The sequence below is a fragment of the Stigmatopora nigra genome, chromosome 12 (assembly GCF_051989575.1).
Source record: "Stigmatopora nigra isolate UIUO_SnigA chromosome 12, RoL_Snig_1.1, whole genome shotgun sequence".
Lineage (NCBI taxonomy): Eukaryota > Metazoa > Chordata > Actinopteri > Syngnathiformes > Syngnathidae > Stigmatopora > Stigmatopora nigra.
Window position 1 is genome coordinate 9,419,971 of NC_135519.1, and position 24,358 is coordinate 9,444,328.

The 24,358-nt window shown below is 36.0% G+C and overlaps 1 protein-coding gene across 4 annotated transcripts; it reads left to right on the forward strand.

Moving 5' to 3' along the window:
• The first annotated feature begins 726 nt into the window (after positions 1-726).
• Positions 727-20,523, forward strand: wdr27 (WD repeat domain 27). 4 transcript variants are annotated; one of them, XM_077730262.1, is made up of 24 exons: positions 727-1,085; positions 1,967-2,108; positions 2,285-2,409; positions 2,507-2,620; positions 2,702-2,753; positions 2,829-2,899; positions 2,984-3,071; positions 3,158-3,254; positions 3,477-3,562; positions 4,046-4,110; positions 4,734-4,846; positions 5,140-5,210; positions 6,811-6,886; positions 7,167-7,232; positions 7,322-7,425; positions 7,538-7,627; positions 8,146-8,267; positions 8,937-9,070; positions 9,318-9,415; positions 9,635-9,756; positions 11,089-11,186; positions 13,779-13,881; positions 14,835-14,933; positions 20,160-20,523. In XM_077730262.1, the coding sequence occupies exons 1-24, from the start codon at positions 1,011-1,013 to the stop codon at positions 20,226-20,228; spliced, it is 2,280 nt and encodes a 759-aa protein (XP_077586388.1). In that variant the 5' UTR covers positions 727-1,010; the 3' UTR covers positions 20,229-20,523. The 4 variants fall into 4 exon arrangements, 3 of the variants coding, with proteins under 3 accessions (XP_077586388.1, XP_077586387.1, XP_077586389.1); XM_077730261.1 differs by lacking the exon at positions 727-1,085 and adding an exon at positions 1,121-1,410; XM_077730263.1 differs by lacking the exons at positions 727-1,085; positions 2,702-2,753; positions 2,829-2,899 and adding an exon at positions 1,121-1,410.
• The last annotated feature ends 3,835 nt before the right edge of the window (positions 20,524-24,358 follow it).

The following is a 24,358-nucleotide window of genomic DNA, read 5'->3' on the forward strand; positions in this document are numbered from 1 at the left end:
ATAAATTGTATTAAAAACGCGGATACTGAACAATAATCATGACTGTAATTTTCAACTGATTAAACATTTTATTTTGATTGTTTATAGAAGTATATAATGTATACGTATTTAGGTTTAAAGTATACCCATAAAAAGTCTATGTGGTATGTCGTATCGAACGTTTTACTGAATATGGCAAATGTATTTTTATTATTTATATATCACCCGAAATGACACCAAATGTGGGGAAATGTAAAAATATTTTTCTTAGGAAATACCAGTTTTAGGGTAATCTAATGTCACAGTTATGTGACGATACTTAGATAACGACGACTTTTCATATTATTTTTTAATCAGTAAAAATGATAGTCATACTAGTAATTTCACAGTACTTGCTCTTTTATTTACGCGTTTTTATTATAATGTTTAGATGTGGGGACTTTCACTTTTAAGACAATACGTTGCGTTACCGTAATGCCCATAATTCTCACAGTGATCCCAATTGTGGGCTAGCTCGACTGGCCTGACCGCAATGGGAGATGCTAGCAGCCTAGCTAAAGTTAGCTCTCTACTACAAAAGCTCAGTCATGCCTCAAAGACCATTTGAACGTCGACTCATTCATCCAATTACAGTGGAGTACAAGGGCAGACGACACCTAGCGACCTGACGCACAATTGTCGTCATATCCGGTTGTTCACTAATGACTACATTACCCAAAGTTCCAATTATTGCAAAAGCGTTTTACATAAACCGATTTAACAACTGGATTTCGGTTTTGGAACTTAAAACCACTTATTTATAATAATCATTGACCAAAATACTAGTTAGAATAACACCAGGAACATGGTTTATGAAACTCATTTTACATTTGTAGATGTGCTATCCTAGATTATTTTATATTGTTTGATTATGTCAAAATAGTATTTAACATTAGTGAAGACAAGGCCGGATACATCTCACAAGTAATCTGAACGCTGCGGAACAGGAAGTAAACAATGAATTTTGACTGCCACTTGGTGGTAAAAAATAAATGGTTAAAAACACCGAAGAAAGATGTATCACTTTGAAGGAAATTTCTGCACCGCTGACATCAAAGTCAATGGGAGTAAGTCATCCCTAATAATATATTTTTAATCACGCAAACCCATTGGTCTCCTAGCAACCGCTAGCGCGTGTCCACAAGAGAGGTTGTAAAGGCGTTTGCAACACACGTTAAATTTGAACAAAACGTTTTATATTTCATTTATTTCAAACGAAAGTCATTAGTAGAAGCTAAATAAGTGACAAGGAAGATGATAATTGAACGATTCAAATTGGCATGTGATAGACTTGTGTCGCAACAGCAGTTGGCTTGTTGTTCTTCTTACATTGGAATTCCAGTGCGTGGGAAAGATATTCTCATTTATACTAATGTGGACTTTTGGCAGGAGGTTTGTGTGCATTTTTGTGGAGTAAAAAATGTACTTGAATATATCAACAATGAAATATATGTATCGGTATTTGCATTGCTTGTAACGACTTTCAATGACCAGAATTAAGTTTTTTAATATTTTTTTAATTTTATGATGAAATTGCAGCTAAGTTTGAGGCACCAATATGAAAGACTACTAAAAAATCATTTGAAACCTAAACATTTTAATGCAGATCCAGTTGTATTTATTTACATTTGGAAAATGGCCATGTAGAAATTCTTAAAGGGACAGTCTGAGGGAACTCAACGTTATTAAATTACTTAATTGGGTCAAAATAAGTGCTGTTAATTAACCTGGCAAATATGGAATATTAAAATACGCAAATTATACTGTCTGTCTACCAATTGAGCAAACCATGATAGACTGTCACTTTAATTTTAAATACTGAGTTGTAACATTCTTTTGTGACGCTGCCATCTACTGGAGTGTTATGTATATAAATACATAAATACAAAATCAGGTTTATTTTTTGTGTTTATTTTTTTGTGTTTATTTTTTTTTAATGTCTCTTCAGGCCTTTGTTCTCACTGGCCATCATGGTGACATTACCTCAATGACTTTTGGAAATCAGGACTCACCTGTCCTCCTCTGTTCTGCATCGGATGATTATGTTATTATCTGGAATCTGGAAGTGTGCCAGAGAACAGTGAGCCAAGGTATGAAAAGAGGTCTTTGCTCAGTGTATATTCATGTCATCTAGAAATCATGCTGAGCTTTGATACTGACACATGAGTAATTTAACAGTTTTGTTTTGATCTAGCTTTGAATTGCATTGGTGATCACTTGTATTGCTTTATAATGGCATATTGTACCTATTTGTTTTTGACCACAGGAAACATTGCAACTGGAACAGTCATTGGAACCTTGCTCGGTAAAGTGGCCCATCTTTCCTTCTGTCTATCTGATGATAGAGTTGCTGTATGTGCTGGAGCCACTACATATATTCTCAGTTCACAGGTACTGTGACATCAAATACAGTTTAAGGCTTGGAAGACTAATTTAATTGAATTGTTGATACATATGCTAAATCAATTATGGTTGTTTCACACATGAGAAAAAGCAAACAATTTCGACACTGACCGGCCATTTGGGACCTGTAACATCAGCAGAGTTTTGTCCGTGGAATGAAAACATTGTTGTCACGACATCAGAGGACCGAACATTCAAGGTACGGAGTTGAGCAGTTCGAAAAATTCATTATTTTATGTTAGATGTTGGAGGGATAGAACTGGACCAAACTATCTTTCAGGTTTGGGATCTAAATACTGCAGCAGTTTTGTACCAATCTTTTGTACTGTCAGGTATGTCATTTAATATAATAACATAAAATGAACCAATCATATTTTTGGTGTATTTACTTAATCTTTTATTTAAAGCTTGTCCCCTCCTCGGTGCCCTTTTCATCGAGGAAAATGTCCAGATAGTCATTGGCTCCTCTGACGGACAGGTTGTTGATTTGACTGCAGTAAAATTACTTTCACAAAAAGTAATTTCACACCATGGTTGAACAACTATCTTCTGTCTGCTTTAGGTTTGGTGCTTTTCTCTACTCAGTGACTTTTCATGTCAGCTTGTGACCAAAATAGACCTCCACAAGAGTGAACAAAGACATCAAGCAGGTGACAACCTAGACACAGAGTACACGTTGCTTCTACTAGTTCGAGGAGGCTATTTACTCTAATACTGTTTTTAATCATTCTTATAGGAGGGGCAGAAAAGTCACCTGAAGTGGATATCTTAAAATCTGTTCTCAAAATGGCTTTCTTTGGCACATGTAATGATGACACTAATGGAGAGAAAAGGTAATTTGAAAAACTTTACATATCTATTATTTTTGTCTAATAAAACTAAAATAAATATATAGCCACCACCAATGATAACATATTCCAGTTGGTTTATTTTTCATTCTGTCTGAGCTGGTGAATAGAAAAAATAATAATTAAATATCTACTGTTCTAGCCAACATTCTCCTTCACGTCATTAGTTGTTTCAGTGATTTGATTTTCTTGCTTTTCTCGAGACAGGTGTTGGTTATATGTTGGATGCACTGATGGTCTTTATGTAGTCAATCTGGCTACATCAGAGCTGGTAACAGTTCTACATTTAACAGGTATGTTTCTTATGGCGCTCCTTTTGCAATTACAGTAACAAAATAAATTATTATCCATAACAGGCTGAAATCCTGTGAGATTGCCTTTCATGTTGTAGTCATGGATAGTGTATAACATACATACAATATCATTTTGAGCCATTCCTCAGATTTTTTTGTAGATATGCGTCTCCAAATATGTATCTATACTCAGGGCTAAATAAGAAAATTGCTGAATTATAGTTAGGAGTTAGCCAGTAGATGGTAGCCTTTTGTCTGTTAGGAATTTGCCAGTAGGTGGCATGCGCAGACAGAATTTGTACTTATTGGTGCCTGTGTTCTTGCAGTTGAGTTCAGCCTTCAGCCTGTTGTAACACAATACATGCTTGTTTATTTAATACAATCAAATTGTAAAAAGTGGAAAATTATAATGGTAAACTTCCAGGTATTTTATCTTAACAAAATGAAATGAAACCATTGTGACTGTATTTTAACTGATTCTAGACAACCCGGATTTAAGCATCGCAATGGCTGGGTCTTGGGCCTTCTGTAAAAAGGGCATCAAGTCTGTGAGTATATGATGAATAACAGAAACCTCCATGTTTTGAAATTTAATCACTTTTCAAATGTGTATTAGAAAGGCAGTCGTACCCTGAGAGATTTGATAAATACCATTGTTGGAGTGGCACATTCATCTGAGTTTTTTTGTAGGCAGAGAGGAATTAATTCCACTTTTTGTTTGTCTGCATGTGAATGGTTGTCTTTCTTGCTCTCTAAATATGTAAACTACACTCTGCATGTTTACTAAATAATTTTACCTCAACACAGATAGATTGAGTCAGTTACTTCTTTTACCATGGCACAAATTGCTTTTAGTCAGACCGTACTAGGGAAAAATGTGCTTCCTTTCACATAAAACTTTACTACTTCACCTATTAAAATCTATCATTAAACTAAATGAAGGATGTTTTTATAAAGTTTTGTCTGATACATTTAGACGTGTTAATGGCCTTTTCAGAATACTTATGGACTTTTAGCAATGGCATTTACATGTTTGCATTTGAATTATTGCTTGATTCTTTCCACAGTAAAGCATGTTCTCAAAGTTCTAAAAAAAATAATTTGCAATAGATACATGTTAAAATATTAACAGATGATCAGCATTGACAGGATTTGAATTCTTTTCACACAGAAGCTGTTTTTAGTAAGTTCTTTGTTTACACGGTGTGTGGGCCTCTTGGAGTTCTGTTTGGATGACGCAGAGAAAATCCAAACTGGAAGTCAAAGCTTTTCAATATTTCCAAGGTAATTCTGAATATCAGTAAGCAATTTAATTTTACATTTTATCTACAATGTAAGCACATAAACATACAGTATATATTGTGGAATATAAAGCATGATAGAAAGTCAGTTGAGAACCGTATTCATACAATATGGAAAATCGTAAAGTAAAAGCAGCGGTCATGATTGCTGCCTCCAAATTGGATTTTTTGAGTCAACATCGTTATGGTTAAGCGAATAATAATCCGGGAATGGAAAAGTTTATTATCATTCCAGTATGCCAGTAACTCATCGGGTCATGCTTCCCTTGATTCCAGTTCCTCCCCAATGCTTGAATCTCCTCTGAATGCTGAGTTGAAAAAGGAGTGCAATCATTCGAAGAAAAAAGGTCAGACTATATTTTTATGCTTTCAAAATGATTGCCTGTTGTTAAAAATGTGTGTGACAATTAAACCCTTACATAAGAGCTTCAAACTAATCCTGCTGGTACAATGGCTTATAGCAATACACATTTTTTGTCATTGCTGTGGCCGTTGTGTATCACACATTTTCAGCAGTCTATAATAGACACCCCACATGTTGTGTTATAGCTAGTTTTATTAATTATCTTGCAAGTGTGAGTGACGTGCAGGACTCATGCAAATGCAGTTCTGCTAGAGAATAAGATACAAATAATTGATGTTGTGGTTCATAAAATGCATTATTATGTTAATTTTATAAGCTTCTGGCAGTGTTTTGGATTGATTACACATTTTGCAACTTCAATTCATATTTAACAAATGGTTTTGAAAGTGAATTATATATTTCACATATGTGTAGGGAAAGTTCTGCAGAAAAACAAAGCAATTGCTGTTTACCTCAGGTTTAAATTACGTTAATTGTTGGTTCGTGCAAAGTCTGTTCCACAAAACCATCTCTCATCGTAAGCCTACATGAGAAAATGGAAAATACAATTTCCTTCACACAGTAGCGGGATCATAATGAGCTCTTTAACTCCCTTAAATTTGAGCACTTTCAGCATTTCACCAAGTACTTGAAACATAATAGCACACATGAAAACATTGCTTTCAATAGCTGGGTGTTGATTATCCTACAGGGGTTAGTTTGTACACCCATTTGTAACCTGGGTTTACAATTACTAGGCTTAATTCTATTCTCTAGTAGTTGTTCTCCTTGGTATTTATGTGGCTCTCCTGGAAAGGTGGTGGTGGATAAGGTCAACATTATCCTGACTCCCCACAGTTGCATTGAGGGGAGATGGTGAACCACACAGTGGAGATGGGGTCGAGACATACTCCACAACTGCTCTGTCAGACCTAAAGCCACAAGCATTTACTGACTAATGCAGCCATAATCACACTGTGTTATTAAGTACTATATCTGTAGAACTTTAATACATCCAAGCAGAAACCTCTCAGGCTCTTGGAAAAGAAAACATTATTCCATTGTATGTCCACAGCAAGTCTGAAGGAGCTTACTTCACCACTATGGCGTAAATCTGAGGGCCAGGGTGACTCATAATATCATTAGTAGTCTAAAGTTTGGTTCAGCGATTAATTCATAATTTTGTTGAAAAAGTTTGTCGGAAAACTCACATAAAAACTTCACCACACACACCACTGTTGTTCATTTACAATTATATTTTTGTTTATTTGGGATTTTTAAACATTATTTTATCTGGTGAGGGATGATGGGCAGCGTTTTGTTTGTGGAAAGACAGTTGAAAAGGTTTTGTCTATTTTGAACATTCAGAAATGTGCTTTTAGAAAGAGGCTTACTGTTTAACAACATTCAGCTAAATGATAAAATTGAGTCAACAACCCTATGTTCCTCAAGTTTCTTGGGGATGACCGTTTTCACATGGTGTCCTTTGACACTGGTTATGTGTATAATTATGTATTGAATTATGTTGATAAATCTTGTTATAAAAAATGAAGGGGTAGGAAACAGGAAAAAAATAACTTTGTTTTGTTTTGTTTGCACCATAGGTAGTAGCAGCATCAAGGAACAGCCCCTAGTCTTCCACTCAAAGGTGAAATCATCTGGATATTCAAGCTCCCCAAGGTAGCAAAGTAAAGATTAATAATAATAATAAATGTATGCTTGTATGTTGAAATCAAGCTGAATTACTTTTACCTTACTTGATGAGGGTGGAATCAAACTTTTGGGGTTCGTGTCAGCCAGCACTCCAAAATGTTCTCAACCCAACCTCAAGCGAGTTTATTGTTGTAATTTAGCTACATTTCAATTTTGGTTTATTCATCAATCATCAATTAACCTCACCAAAATGTTCTTTAACCAACCCTTGTCAAAATGGTTTCATGAAATTTTTGATTTACTGTAGAAAACTTCAAATCTCACACCGAACAAATGCTCAGAAAGGTCAATCCTCTAGGAAAACCCAAAAGAAGTACGTGCCTTACATAATTAATAAATACCATATACCTATCATATAATATAGTAATAATTGATTTGTTTCTAATTTTAATGATCAATTAGGGGATTACTCCTCAAAGATTACCCAGAAGACATAGCAGCACCTACAGTTCTTCGTGTTCATCTAAGTGTTGCAAACAAGCCTGTCTATTGCGTCCAATATTCAGGTAAGGATTAAAGCCTGTAATGTAAACTACACATTCTAATATTTAGAGATTTTTAAAAGCTATATGTTATTTTTCACAACAATTAATCATTGTCTTTTTAAATATGTCTTAGGTGATGGAAAGCAAATCCTTTGTGGTCTTGGCGATAACTCTGTGTTGTTGTACAAGTCTTCCCTTAAAGGCAATCCTGCTGTTTATACAGGTACATGAAAGCATCATAATTGATCAAATTGTGTACTTTTACATAAGCATCATCTCATTGTTTCTTTTTTTTCTTTTCTTTTTCCAAATTGACCTTGAAAAACCTCTCACATTCTTTTGTAATTCATCAAATATCCTTTCATTACATTGAAATCATTTTAAGAGACAGGGAGGGTAAATAATGTAATGATTTATTGAAAGAGAAGTATGAGAACTCTTTAGGCTATTTTCAATAACTTTGAAATGGATCTTTGGCTTGAGATGAATCACCTAGTTTTATTCAGACTCCAAACTATAAATGTCAAACTTGAAGATAAGGATTTTTTTTCTCCCACATATGCTTATTATTATTATTTTTTTGGTGAGAATGAGGTAGTACATTTGAGAAATATCCCGGAAGCATCAAAAGAGGGCAGCACATACACAACAATCACAATTCAGATGTCCAAGGGTAGCAGTAATCCCCTCAATCCACATTTTTTAATTTCATCTAATTCTAAAGGCTTTCTTTGTTTTAAGGACACGACAAGCCAGTGAACAGTGTGAGCTGGAGCCTCAACAGACAAACCTGGTTAAGTGCATCACATGACCAGACATTACGGCTTTGGTCTCAAGACCTCCCTGAGCCGGTTATTATCATGGTAAATGTCCTAATCCAACCTGACAACGATACCTTTAGTCTTGTATTTCCTATCAATTGACTACCCTTGACCTGACCACTAACGTGCTATTTGCATATTTATGTCAAAAAAAAGGCTCACTACAGGCAATTCATAATTCACATGAAAAGTAATTCGGACTGAAATAGAAACCCAGCTCTCCGTTTTTTTTTTCATGTGAAAGATCTTTTTCTCTACTTAGCATGTTGTAAAAAAAATGATGACAAATTAAATTTAAAAGTAATAATTTGTCAAATAAAGTCTTCTGTAGTTATGGTCAAATTAAGAAATCCAATGCAGCGTATTAACCAAACATTCAACGTTTATTGCAAAGTGTCAGACTATAAAATCCTGTGACTGTCTTTTACTATTTTGCATAAATATTTGTGCATAAAGTATTACTATACGCTCCTATTTTTTGCACAGACAACTAAGAAATTCAATTTTTGAAGACAAAAGCATTAAATTTAGTTACCAAGGCAATACAAAATACTTAAATCCTTTCAGTTTAATTTACAGTGATTAAACGATACCTACTCGTTTTCTTTGTTTTTTTTAACTATACTGTCACATTGTCCTCATATTCCAATTTATTACACACTGTCTAATATATTTAGGATTATGACTATGTTGTATATTGTTTTCTTATAGGGTAAAAAAATGTTCCCAAAACATATCAAAGCTGCCCAGTTTTATTATCTGGACAAGTTTTTGCTTCTGGCATCTGGAGACTCCCTACAGTTGTATTTGTATCATCTGGATGTCACTCATGATGACATCAAGAGGTAATGTGGTATTTGGTGGTCTTGTATATATTTTATTTGAATATTATAGAATGAATATTGTCAGTCATGCTTTTAGAAACCCTATACTGTGCAATTGTGATTTACAGTAATGACATAAGGTAATACTTTATTTGGCTTTTCCAATATTAAAGACTGGTTAAAAACAATGACTGAACCAGAACACCACTGTAAAGTGTTAATTTCAGTTTAAACACTATAAAAAGTTGTCAAATATTTTTTTCCCCAGGTATCAGCAGCGAAGTTTTGTCAAATTGTCAAGCCGCTTTACAACAACATCCGGAACACATATTACAGACCTTTCTGCTATTAATGATTTCTTTTCCTGTATCCTTTCATAGGATGATAGACAGTAATGTGAAGGTAATGTGATATTATATCATAACCTTCTTTCTTCTGTCACATGCGCAAGCAAAGTGAACCCAGTAAAAGAACACATACTTATTTTTTCTTTTTTTTAGGACTTCTAACCAATTTTCCTTAAATTGAACTTAATTTTGTGCTTTACTTTCCACCACAATAGTTCCCATAACTTTCCTGATGCAGACATTGTTTTGGCTTGTTCTTCCAATCGTTCCATTCAAGTGTTTGACATGAACATCGGCAAAGTTGCTGCAGAGCTGCCTGATGCTCACAACAAAGCCATCCACTGCATCACACAAAACAAGGTGATTATCCCAGAACATTGCACACCCTATTTTGAAAGTTTTGTTTCATGACAATTTTACTACCCTAGATTATTTTATTATTTTTTGTGATTGTAAATTTAAAAAAAAGACATTTTAAATACATGAAATGAGGACATTGTAAAGTCCTAATAGCAAGAGACCCAGAAAAAGCCTAGGAAAACCAATGTCAAGATCCATCCCACCCGAAACAAAAATAATTTGTTTTGGCATCAACGTGGAGCGTGAGTTCCATCTTCATCATGAAGGGTAAACTCTTTGGCAGAGTTATGATGTTGCATAAGATCTTCGAGTGTTACGGCAGTTACATAAGAAGCACATTATTTTTCAGGCAGCAAACGTGTGGTGTAAATGTGCCACTCGGTGGCTAAAACCAGTCATGGTCATTATCATTTAGCATTATTTACTATAACAACAGTGAATCATTTCCCTTGAAAAGTAATGGTGCAGCATTTATATTGATCATTCCTAAGACGAAATAGCTTGTGTGTATCAAATTGCGAGTGTATGTGCTGTATTGAGTAAACCCTATGCTACCAAAATCCCTCACAAACAGCTGACGTCATGCCTCGACCTCACAGGTGTCTCGCTGTGGTCATGCCACCTACTGTGCTGCCTCATTGTTGACTCAGTTTTTTTCAGCTGAGCCATTGCGTCAATGTGTGCCCAAAGGCCTTAGGAGTGTTGAAGGGGTTATTATAGGAGAATAACAAAGAGATAACCCCAGCCTGGACACGTAGTCGTTTTTCTTTTGCCATCAATCTCCTGAACGGCAGCATGGGAAGCTACATTTCAATCTTAGAAGTTTCCATCACCTCCTCAGTAAAAACTCACCTGGAACTCATCAGACCAAAACAGTGCAGTACTTCTCGGAAAACTGTACTGGAAATGCCCTCTCAGACTCCCGTTCTCACACTCTTTGTGGAAATTCAAACAGAAAGTCTCTCCTTCTATTTTACACTCACTCATGTAGAATCTGATAAGTCGGTAAGGATGTCGTGGAATCTGGGTATGTGTGCTGGGGAAATCATATATACAACTGAGGGCTATCTCACTGTGGTGGATCAAGAATGGAAAACAAATTGTTGAAAAGAAAACATCTCACATTCCATCTTCACTACCATTGGCTTCAATTCTACCTCCTCGTGCACTCTTGTGCGAAGTGGAATGAAAAAGTTGGAATCTGTTTGCTTATACAGGCTATATTGCAAAAGTATTTTCCAGTACTTGATATTCTAAGAAGCTAAGTCGCAAACTATTTGAGTCATGCGTGTCCTGACGAGGCATTTTTGTCTATTTGCCTATATTGCATAGGGCTCAATGTTCAGCACACAGGCTCCAGACCTGTATAACCTCTTCCTCACGAGTGCAGTCACGGATGGTGTGAAGATGTGGGACCTTCGCACACTTCGGTTAGTATAAAGATTCATTGTTGTTGAAATAGTTATATTTGACCATTGCAGCACAATTCACTATATACAGAAAGCACAAATTGAAATGTTAACACAAAAACCTCTTAAAGTCCTGATCTGAAATACACTAAATCCATTAATATTTTTTAACTCTTTGTTTGAGATGACACGTTTTTAATTGGCATAGTCTTCAATTGGATTTCTTTTAGTATTTTATTTGAACCCCCTGAGATTAAACACTGCTTATAATGGGAGGGAAAGTTTGTTCTTAGATTACAATTTTTTAGAATGTTATTTCATCCCGACAATGTTCTTAAGGCAATGTAGTTGTTCACCCTAAAATCCCATGGGCTCTCTCCCATGATGTCCTTACTTTTCCAATTAAGCAGCGCTCGACTCTCCACCATCAAATCTCACGAAACATTGAAATGATCTCTCACGATAATTTTCCAATGGCAAATTTTCCCAGAAAATTATGATTCATCACTATTGAATAATTCATTTGACTCCTAACCAATTTGAAAAGTTTCAACAATCTCCATAGTTATTTTTGACGTGGTTTAAGAAATGAAAAGTTACTCACTGCATCATTTAGGGTTGGATAAAATATTGCCAGTTAAAACACATCAATCACAGAATCATTAGCCAATGGAAAAGTTTTACCTACATTATTTGCTTAAGTGGTGACTGTTTTTTGGATAGCCAGTGTTTGTATAAATATTGTTAGAAGCCATCTCCATTCAAAAGTTCAGTGCTGAAATGGCAGATTACTCCTGTCTGACTGAATACTCGGGTGCATGAAATAACCCCCACTAAAAGAGCATTAGACCTTCCAGTTTGCTCTCCTATACTCGTCACTCACAAACTGAACAGTCAACACTCATGCAACACCATGACAGGAGGATGTGTTAAGCATCTCCTCCATTTTTCCAAACATTGATCAACAATGTGACCTAGAAAACCAAGGCAGTGTTTATATAAGTTTAAACGGCTGTTTGTCAGTGTTGTTTTTCTTCTTCTTTTCGAAATCTGATCCATTCAAAATTCCAATATTAATAATATGATTATATTACTGTATAGAACTGGGTCAGCTTTTACACCTCATATGTGGAGACGAAGTGTGCTATGTCCTCTTAACAAACGGCAAAGCTATTCAATGAGGTCAAAGAAACGACGTATTCAGAAATTCAATTTTACTCCCAACAGTATTCCTCCTGTTTTCCCCATTTCACCGAGTTTTACTAGCTGCCAATTACTTGATGTGTTGTCACTGCTATAATATGTCACTTTACTTCCCATTTTTATCTTCACGCATCTGTTTTCGCTATTTACGTTTTGTAACTGGGTCGCAGTGCTGGGAAATACCTTTCTCTAACTGGGCTTGACCTCATGCCAGCATATGTTAGTTGACGGTGCGATTTGATGTTCCCTGTGAGATCTCTGGAGTGATGTTTTTTCAGTTAGTCCTTCTTGCAGCCTTCATTTACTTCACAATAGAGCATAATGACTGGCTTATTGTTGTGTTTTCCAGTATGGAGTGAATATAATTGTAAGTGATTGACAAGCATTTTCTGCAATAACAGCCATCTATAGTTTACCAATCAATTCATACATTGCCCTCTTTTTTGGTGCTATTGAATCTAGAACCGTGAAATTCTGCGCCCAGAGAAATGGCGTGTTATTCCAGGTTTGGACGTCATCTCTAGTTTACTCTTGGGCTACATTCTTGCAATTGTCATCCTTTTTTACTCACAATTTATATTGAATGATATTTGACATAATTGGCTGCAGTCACTGTGACTGTGACCCATGACCACATGTGTACGTACATGACATAATCTGCCTTAGAATGGACCTCTGTCAAAAAAGAAGTCATAATAATTCTGCAATATTATCTTCAAATAGTCTGTATTGATCCCATTATACATTATATTGTCTTTATCTTCCCACAAGTTCTGCCTCTGCATCCTATTAAAAAAAAAAAAAAAGATCTGACCTACTTTCAGATCGCTTCAACGACCACAGCATGAATGTAAACCCATGTTTGCATCAGATCCAGTTAAGGTGTAGATCTGCCATAATTTCAGTTCATGTACAGACGCCTTTGCTCAGTGAGTTGTCAGAGGTATTGTAAAGACATTTCATGCAGTTGCAAAGCAAATCAAACAACTCAGCATGTGGCAAGAATTGCCCATTTTTCATTCCATTTCTCTTCTTTCCTGTGTTTTACTTTGGCTGCAGCCAACTTTATACAGCCCCACAGATTTGTATTTCTAGAAGAGTTAAGAAAATATTCTCCAAAGTAGTAGTTATCTTTTTAGCAGATTTTGGACATGACTGCCGTGGTCTTTAAATTCCTCTATGTTATTTAATGTGCAGTGCAAAAGTGTGACATGTCAAGATGTGCGGCCAGGAGGTGTGCGTGATTAGCGCGTCGGCCTCACAGCTTTGGGGTCCTGGTTTCAAATCCAGGTCCTGTCCACCTGTGTGGAGATTGCATGTTTTTTTTTAACCAGGCAATTATTTCCAATCTTTCTTTGTTTTTGTATAATTCTCATGAATGACTCAAGTTTGAATGCAATTTGTCTACAGGTGTGTACGGCGGTATGAAAACCATCTAAACCGCTGCCATTCGTGCTCATCTGCCATTTCACCATGTGGTCGATTCGTTGCGTGTGGCTCAGAGGACAAATGTGTAAGTTGTAGATACAGAAAATGTTCCGTGTAGCCTTCAACGTGATGATTTAATTGTGAACGAAAATAAGCGTACAAAGTAAGGGAAAAAGGAGACCACAGAGTGCCTTTAAATGAAGTCATTGTAGTTTCTAGATGAACAAGTTGAATTACGGAGCAATTAAGACTTGTGTCATCAGTGTGGTTTTGATTTTCACAATTTATAATTTAATCGATGATGGGATCAGAATTATGGCACCATTGAAGAGAATCATCAAAACATAACTTTCTCCCAATTCATTCATTTTTATAGTAGGGCAAAAAAAAACATTTGCGGTGGAAACTATAGCATAATTTTCTTACTCATAGTAATTTAGAATCAGGATTTGTTAAAAGTAAACCATGTTACCTTTAGCAGTCTATGGTACGTAATAGGTTGAAAAGCTTTCCATGATTAATATTTTTTGCTTTTGTTTCATTTTATTTGTATAGTCATATTTAATTATGGTGATACATCATTTTCTTTTCATTTTTTCCATATACATTTTTTTTCACGGATTTGCTGTGAAAAAAAAGCAGGATTCTATTGCTTCACGGTGAACCATTTGTGGATCCATTGTGAACACTAAGGGTTTTTTTTTTTTGCACTTGACTTGCCTTGACTCAGACTTTTTTAATTGGAATCAGACCTTTTTCCAAAGTCCAACTCAACATGAAATAGTGTTGCTAAATTGCTTTTCCAGACAGTGACTTTTACTTGACTTCAAAGTGTCTTGGAAAATGTCCTGCTTTTCCCTTATGCTGTTTGTGTGGATAAAAAACATTGGAAGGAAATATTAGGCATTTACTGAAATGTATTAGCAAAATCCAAAGGTCGAAGAATTCATATTCAAATTCATATTCTCAATGATAAATTTTAAGTGATCAATAAAGTGCTTAAAATATTAGTGTTTATTTACCTTATCTTCTTTACAGGCATATGTGTATGACATAAGAAGCAGCAGCTACCTTCACAAGCTCCAAAGACACTCTGAAACTGTGCTCAGTTTGGCCTTTAACCCTGCGACTCCACAGGTAAGATATGAGATGACTCATAGCTTATTAACATTGAAGTGTTCTTACAAATAAGAAGTATAGGACTGTCTACCAGTTTTATGGTTATGATAAAGTATTTTCATTCTACTAATTGTCCTAAAGCCCTTTTTTTCTTTGCAATGTCCGACTCAGACATGCTGCAATAATCGTTTTGGGAACCTTGCAGTGTCTAGAAGAATGTTTGTGATAATATAGTGACACATGAAAGGCGGGCTAAAACTGGTGGGAGGTACATATCCTCCATGGGCACCTTCTAACCTTCTAATAACAATTTGGTGAAAAATAATGTCCTTACCAGTACCACAATTTTCGATCCATTGTTGAATAATGTGGCTCCAGAAGCGATTTGACAGGATGTTTGTAGAGAACAAGGCCTAACTATTGGTATTGCACCATAGACTAACTGATAGTTGACAGTTTTACAAGGAAATTTTATTTATTGTCTCAGATAATTTATTATTAATAAGTGATTTGTTCAAAAAATGACACAGCAACATGAAAACAATTTGCCCAACCTGTGCTCATCTTCTCGGAAGCCATATCTCTGGGCCAGATGTTGTCCATATTTACTGCTGTGAGAACTCTCCAGTGGACGGCCCAGACAGATAATGCAATGCATATTTTCCACTCATTTACCACTCATGTTTTCCACCAATACTCAAAGGACCATCAAGGCGGTCCTATCCACGTCACCAGTTTATTTTGCTGCTTAACGCTCAGAGATCCCTATATTTTACTCTCATTTGTTTTTTTCTGTCCTTTTAAGTCTTTCACAAATGAAATATTTGAAATATATATATTTTTTTGCAGTAAAATCAGTCTTGGATATGAATTCAGAACCAGGAGTGTACAATACCTTCAAATATGTAACAAAAAGGGTATTGGGCCTGTTGTTTTGGTGCATGCATAGTTTTTTTTTTTTTAGTTTTGTGAGAGAAAGAACTTTCAAAGCAAGACGTGCCTTGAAGTCAATGCACTTTTAATGCTGTGCCTGAACTTGCTTCCTCCTATGGAATTTAAGTCTTTCAGTATCATATATAAAGGCAAGCAAAAATGTTATAGGTGGCCTGAGGCAAATCACCAGTCAGCTCTGAGAAACAGGTTACTGGGTCAACCATTGGAAAGAGGCTCAATGGGGCTGTACTTTATTTGGGTTACTGTGATGGCTGTGTTTTCTAATCTGAAGCTGTTGATAGCTCCTCGTGTTGTTCCAAACCAGAGATGGAAAACATCTTCATCACATTAAAATTCTATACAATATGATGGAAAAGTGTGGAAATCGTTTACATCTGTTTTCACATTCTATGAAATGTCCCAGTTTTTTTTTCTACGCAATTGGTTCTAACGGCAACGTAGGATTTTGATGAATATCCAATAAAATGAAGATTGGGCTTTCTGTTTTCAGCAGGATTAGATGGTGCCGAGGTTTCGTCTATTTTAGTTGCATCGCCATCCCATTGACTCGCAAAGCTCTCCATCCAATGTATTTTTTTCCAAATTCATTTCAGAAACTAATACAAAAATCCAATGCAAAAAAAATCTCCCTAAATGTAGTTACTTGGATGTTGGGGTATCACCAAGAAAATGATAATGCCCTTCTAGTTTGGAGAATATCGGCTAAAGTCAGACAGAGTACGAATGCTGCAAATGTGTTGCATCCGATTCACGCAAAAGATTTCTAAAGTGTCAAGCATGAAATGAGATTATGTTGATTGAGATGCACAATTGCACTTGGACATTTCTGTTTTTAAATGAATGCATGTGTGTTCTTTGAAAAAAGAATGGAACTGAAATAGGCATACTATCAAAGTGTTGATTGAGTCATTTGATGAAGTGACAATAATTTCATCTGTTGTACTTTAACAACAGGGGACCTCTTTTGTATAATGATAGCTGCAGGATTGCAGAGCAGTGACCGCTTACTGACACCAGCAAATGTGTCTATCAGCCCCCCCCCCCCCCCTCCCCCCCACTACCACTCTACACACACACAAACACACATGCATCTTGGAATAAGAAGTGAATCATCCCATTGGCTCTTGCCTCCGAGGGTCCACATGTATCATCTTTGCTCTTTCCAGCCTGGAAAAAAAATGCAGCTGGCGTCCCACTTGACTTTCTTCACTCTATTATTTCATTTGTGGCCAGTTGGCATTTGAAACTATTCCCACTACTTTTCCTCTTATTTTTTTTTTTTCAATTTTCTCTTCCTCGGAAGTTCTCCACTTGATGGTCAGACAGCAAACACTGAGGCGTCTGCTTTAGAATGTCACATCTGAGTGAGAGCCTGAGTTGAGACAGAACTTCTCTAAGAGCAGGAGGCATGTGTTCAATAGAGGCGGTACAATATTAAACAGGAAGCCACGAGGCTCTTGCCATGTGAGCAAAAGTAATGGGACAGCCAACAGGCACTGAAAATTTTGATTAATTGCAGGCCACTTATGCTGGACCAGACTGAGGGATTAGCTCATGATTAATATTCATCCCAAAGTGAAGTTAAAACGGCATTTTCTGAGGTTCTTCCTAAGCATGTTGATTTAAGCCTGACTTTTTGAACTCTGCCTGAAATAAGAACTGAAAAACAATACCAAATGGCATTGGTTAGTCTGAAATCCCAACTGATTTGTAAATTGGAAGTGACCAGCAATTGACTTGGACCATGACTTGACAATCATTCTGATCATTGCGTTCAATTGGGGCAAATCATATAAATAAATGGAAGTGTTGCTTTATGTTTTATGAGATCTTTCTCTTTAGCTTTTGATAACCCTATATGGCCAAACATATCTGATGTTTTTTTTTTAGCAATTTGCTATTTTTTCCCATGCTGAAAACTGACGTATCTTATGAATGTAGAACAAAGTTATGACAAATTTTATTACGAATATTGTGGTCTTTTGTTCTGAGAGACCATTAAAGGCTCCGATTTTAATGTGGTGTGAATTATTTAGTGGTTTGGTCTTAAATTTAGATAGTTTTATTCAAAATTGTACAATACTCAGATAATAACAGTGCTATGATTCTTGGGGAAAAAACAACTCAAAAACATTTTTAGTCTCTTTCAAGCAAGCCACAAAATAAGTAAATATCTTGCATATATAGGTGTATTAATAAAAAACAGCAACAGAGCAAAATAATGGGAAAAGAAGTAACAACAAATTGCTTTGCTTCATATTGTTGGTGTAAGGCCTTTACTTGTTTTTGAAAACTCACCTGCTCCACTATGTACAGTATGTGGTCTAATGTATGGATGCTACAGTACGTCTTATGTCCTTCTGTGATGTAGCACATGTCTCATAGATGACTTACGGCGCCACTTCCCATCTCTCGTGTGCCTGTTGCTTTCCATCTGTGCAGAACATCCTGTTATTTTGGTGATAGTCTTTGCTCCTCTTAGCGATTATTTCAATCATTTACGTGGAGAAAAAGTTTTTTTCAATCAAAACCTCACATGCTGCACCCTTCATCGTGATTTTCTGACATTCATTCATTTTCCGTACCACGTATCCTCACAATGATCGCAGGGAGTGCGGGAGTTTATCCCAGCCACCTATGACAATTTGGATAGCTCCCATCAGAAAAGTAAAAACACATTTTTTTTCCCGACATTAAATCATGTATTGAGGAACCCTGCCCAACAATAACTTAGATTATATAATATAGATGACATGTCATGCAACTTTTTACTTTGATAAATGGTTTTGAGTGAGACCTCAGGAGAACTATTAAAAATGTTGCAACTTCCCATGTCATATGGTAGATCTTGTTCTATAAAACTCTCATAAGGGAAAAACAAATTTCTTAAGTGGGCATAACTGTTAATAGCTATAAATCAGGCCTTGTCTTAACTTAATGCGTGAGGACTTTTGACCCTGCTGTTAAATCTTTCATACAAGATCAAACAGATGCTGTGTTGTTTTTCTTTTTTTTGTTCTTGTACACGTTCAAAATTCAGGGAAGTCACGCAGTTCATAGCCTAACATGAACCCTTTTCTTATGTTAACCTCACTAAACTCAAGTCAGAAGTCACACTTGGATTTTAACAGTATAGTTTTCTCTTCAACGCAGTGAGTACCATTTCTGAGTCGTTCTCAGTAACAAAGCTGCTCGTTGAAACTTTTAACTCGTTAGAATGTATAGCAGCAGCCCATGGGCAAAGACAGTGAAGCCATTCGAGACTAAGGTCACTGAACAGGAGGTCATGGTAAAAAGTCAAAAGTACTCATCCTCAAACTACAGCTGGTCAATGCAGCTGTTATGCTCGTAGATGATCTGTGCGCATCAAAAAGCTTTGGAATGTGCGAGAGAAATATGGTGGTCTGATCTTTTTTTTAATGTTTTTTTATGTCGCTCTGTCTTTCCCAAAACTTTCGTATGTTTAAAAAAGCACTGCAGAGATCTATCAAATTTGAGACTTTAACACTTTATGCATATATTATATTTGGTAACCATTTTTATGTTCACAACTGACCTGATAAGTGCCGAAATGGGGTTAAATGATGTAATGAGTTCGTAATTTGAAATTTTAGAAAATAGGTAACATAATAAATTGCAGTTATCACTAGAGTTTTAAAGTTAATTTCAGAGTATTTTAATAAAGCTGAATTCAGACCTTTAAATGTTCATACCGTTTATTCATTTTAGGGCTATTACATAAGTAACAGATCATTTGCATACTTCCCCTAGGAGTTTAAATTAAATAAGTACATTCTGTGTAATATATAATAATGGTATGTAATGCTCACGTCAAACCGCTGTTTTCAATCAGTGCTCAGATGAAAGCTGCTCTGCTGACTGTTAGAAATGAGGTAATTCTTCCTTTTGCAAAGAAATATAGCAGTGATTACATAAACATGTGCTTGTATATGTGCTAAATTAACATCTTTTTGTGTGTCTGCGTGTGTTTACACGTGTACAAGCTTCTTGGAAAACGCCATATTTTCAAGTAGTATCTCATTACGATGTAATGTAAGTCACCTAATATCCACATGGAAAATGTTACCACCCCAAATGTTCTGCATTTAAAGTACTTGTTCAATGCACCAATTATTGACCATTAAATAATTCACTAGCATGCATACTCAAAACAGCCTAATCGCCATTTCGAATAGTTCATGGATGCGGTGCAGGAGTATGGTTTAGGTTTTTTCTCTTTTTGTTTTCTTAAATAAAGTTTAATGACATTTTCTGTTGTTTCTCCCATAGCTGTTGACTGGAACCTTGGACGGGAAGATAAGCCTTTTTGATCCTGCCAGTGGGCTTTGTGTCTTGTGACACTAGCTCTACAGCACGTAACATCTCCAACGTAGCTGTCTTATTGGAAGACACTTCAACAAAGACCATAGAAGTCCAACCTGGCTGGTATTTATGTATCAAATGATGGTACACTATATTATAATGTTTGTTTTTTTTTAGTCTCTACTGTGTATGTAAAACGTCTAATACACGATTTACGCCAGAATATTGTGCTATTTAAAAAAAGGAGATTTAGATAATTTAAAACTTGTACTCTTGTACATTTTTCTAAACCATTAATTGTAAAAAACATTTTTGAGAGAGAAAATCTAAATCAAAAATTGAACTATTCTGATTGTAAAAGTTTGCACATTTTCTCTCATACTGGGTAAATGTTTTTTTTTTTTATGCACAATGTTAAAGCAAAATTTGAACTTTATGGCCATAATGTCAAAAAGTATTAAAACGACACTACATAAAAATTCAGTATTACACTTAGGGGCTGTTCTTTTGCCTTCTACTAAAACAAACAAAAAACTTGAAAAAGCCAACTGGAAAATCTTAAACCAAATGGAATTAATTAAGGCATTTTAAATGGATTCTTCTGCCAGTTTGTTAATTGGTAAATTCTGACCACAGCCACACCCTAGTTGTAAAATGGGTGGGCAGTCTTTCAGTGGCTTGTTTACTTCCCCACAAAATAATGATGCAAGATATAGGTCACATTTAGAAGGTATGAAATCATTTAAAATGGTCTCTTCTATGTCACCAATGGTTGTCAAAAATATTCATCAACATTTCCCCAATTTGTATTTTTCTAATCCCCAATTTGCTTGACTATTTGAGGTTTTCACTGGCCTCATTTAGTTGTATTATCTTGATATAACATTATTTCAATTAGACATAATTACAGTTACATTAGCCAAAAACAATTCCATTGAGTTGCTCCCGTCCGTTTAGTTGGCCACATCGAGCATTTGGACAGGTCAAGGATCAAATTGATGTAGAGCAGATGTAGTGGCGCATGGCTGGCTGTGATCACCACTTAGCTAGCACACAAGGCCCATGACGTCAACTGGGTGCAACCTGTGGGCTGCCAGGCCAACAGATGCTGCTGCTGCTACTACTGCGTGTCACATTGGCCTCTAACTTTTTCTCCCTGCCAAACTAACATGTCACACCTGCTTGCATGGGTTCACAATTTTAGTAAGGAAATGTGCTTCATTGTTGCCATGGCATCTGACTGACATAAATAAAACATTGCCTGATCGTAATATCTTCTTCCCCTCAAACATCCTACAGTTGTTTCAGTCCCTTGCAGCTTCAGTACGAAACATTTTTTATCATGCTACAGATGTTTTTATCAACAATTTGTAGAAACTATTAAAGTCCCCATCAGGCCTTTAAGACTAAAACACATGCAAAGGCCTATTTCGGGTTATTGCACACTTTTGGACTACAATGAACGTGTATGAATGTTCAGAAGGAATTAACAACACATAAAGTTAACATTCATGCATTCATCTTCAGTGCTCCAGAGTAAATTATCTATAGAATACAACTGAATAGTATTACTAGAAAATATTAAAAAAACAGACACACACACACACATTTATACAACTGAACAGTAATACTAGAAAATGCTAAACACACACACACACATTTACTGTCTTACACTTCACCACTGAGTCCCAATCAATGAGCACTTTCCAGTATTGTCTGCAACAACCTACTTTCTGCAACCACTTAACCGCAAGAAAATAAATGAAATAATTTATAGTCATCTTTGTGACCAGCAATTCATTTCATAATCTTAATTTAAGTTAGATAAAGTGTTCATAAGCTAGACTCACTATATTGGATTTGGCCCGTTATTTGATATTGAAGCTAATTATATAGTAATAAGTCATATACTTGTCTCTCTTTGAAAAATCTGCTCTCATCTGCTTCATTGAATATATGTGCATAATTAATAGCAAGGCACACAGATGTTGTGCTATTTGAGTTAGCAACCAAAATAAGAGAGTAGGGCTGCCGACAGTATAAGATTTATTGGGTGAGTAGGTCGTTGGTTTGTTTTATACCATATTGTGTGTGTGCACGTGTGTGGCCATGTGTGTGTGCATGTGTCTGTGTGGTAATGCCACAAGATGAACTGGCAAAGTTGACTCTGTCCTGTCATAGTGAGCTTTAGTGTTCTTGCCTACAGCAGCAGCTTTTTGCCGAGACAAACAGTCATAAATTGTCTTTGCAGTCATTTATGTGGCCCAATCTTTTCCCCATTTCATTGTGATGGAATGTGCTCGTGTTAGTTCGTTTTTGTGTGTATTCCTTTTCCTCGGTAATAATTATTTTTATACATGCAGATTCAGTTGCCCTATTCTGATATATTCGTTATGTTTTTTAAAGTCCTAAAGCATTCCTTAGGGTCAATGTGGGTGCACTTTATGTATTGATGTCAGTATAAAAGAATTAGTGGATGTGTTTATCCTTCCACCACACCCTGACATCCTAACATCTGGTCCGAAGTGTGATCCTGTGCAATAGTTTCATTGCTATAAAAAGCAAACTTCTTTTGCCTCGATTTTGTAAATAATATGACACAGAAGTGCAATCAATTTCCGATACATACTCACAATACATATTCTGTTTGCTACTATTATACTAAGTGGATTTGAATCCCTATCCACCTTTCGTTTCAAACTGAAATTGCCCTTGACTCAGATTTTCAAGCAGTGTTTCTCATAGTAATTTATGCATATGGGCACTGACAGTGCAGGCAGCTCGAGAGCTCAGTGACAGACAGATGGTTAGAAAAGTGTCAAATTGTAGCACTTAAAAAACACTAATGACTGACTTCTTGTAGAACAAGTTTATAGCCAGGTTCGCTACTGTTAATTATAAAACATGGGCCAATAAACCACGTAAATCTAGAGCTAATGATTTGATGCCAATGTTATTTGCAGATGAGTTTTTTTACATCTCATTACAAAATCAAATATTCATTCATTCATTATTCATGGGCGGGGGACACCCTGAATTGGTGGCCAGCCAATCGCAGGACACAAGGAGATAGACAACCATTTACGCTCACACTCATACCTAGGAGAAATTTAGACTGTTTAACCGGCCTACCGTGCATGCTTTTGGAATGTGAAAGGAAACCGGAGAATCAGGAGAAAATCCACTCAAGCCCGGAGGAGAACATGCGAGCTCAAATATTGGTAAGGTAAAACACTGACCCTTAACTTTGGCATCATGAAAATTCAGCCAAAGGAAAAAGTCATGGTTAATATCTCAATATATTACTGAGGTCTCAGTGATAACATACCTAATTCTGTTTCTTTCTGTGTTTCTAATAACAATAATTTGTCTTTTTCAGATGTGTATGTCAAAGGTTAACGTTGGGGTCCGTTAAGTGAGTATGACCCTTAAAATACTTATTATTGTCTTGTCAATTGTCTGTACTGGAAGTAGAAATTAAAGGAAGAATATTTGCACACGGTGTCATACAACTGTGAGTCATTGGGTTCTCACAAAAAGCTTTCCAATTGCCGTAAAATGCGAAAATAAAATTAACGAGACCGTTTTGAGTTGATCTTCCTTCATTTGGGATTCATCTCAATGTCCTAACACAAAGCATGTCATATATCTTGGTCATCTACTTGGGAGAAGCCTAACATCTTTAAATGAGCGAGTCCATTTCTGACCTCAGCACTGAAGCATAGACGCCAAGCAATCTCATCCATTTTTGTGTTATGTCATTTGTCATGGGACGTACAACTCTTCCCTCAGATTGTTTATGATTACACTAACAATCATAAAATGGCTTCATACAATCTTTCAGCATTATACTGTGTGAGATAATTTCAACCCGACAAGAGAAACTATGTAAAACTGACACCACTTTGGAATGAACATGATACAATAAACCCCAATTTTTTAGGTGAACATACCTACTTTACATTTTTTCCCTTTAGAGCCTAATTAACAACTATTGTATTTAATGGATAACTACCTTGTTCACACGCATCCATATAACGCCATATCCATCTAAGTCGCCATGTGAGTTGAAGATTAGCTCACGCTGGCCACCAGTTGAAACCTGCCCAACGTGATGAATGATTTTGATGTACAATAAATTCTGTTCATTAGCCCAGGGTCTAATC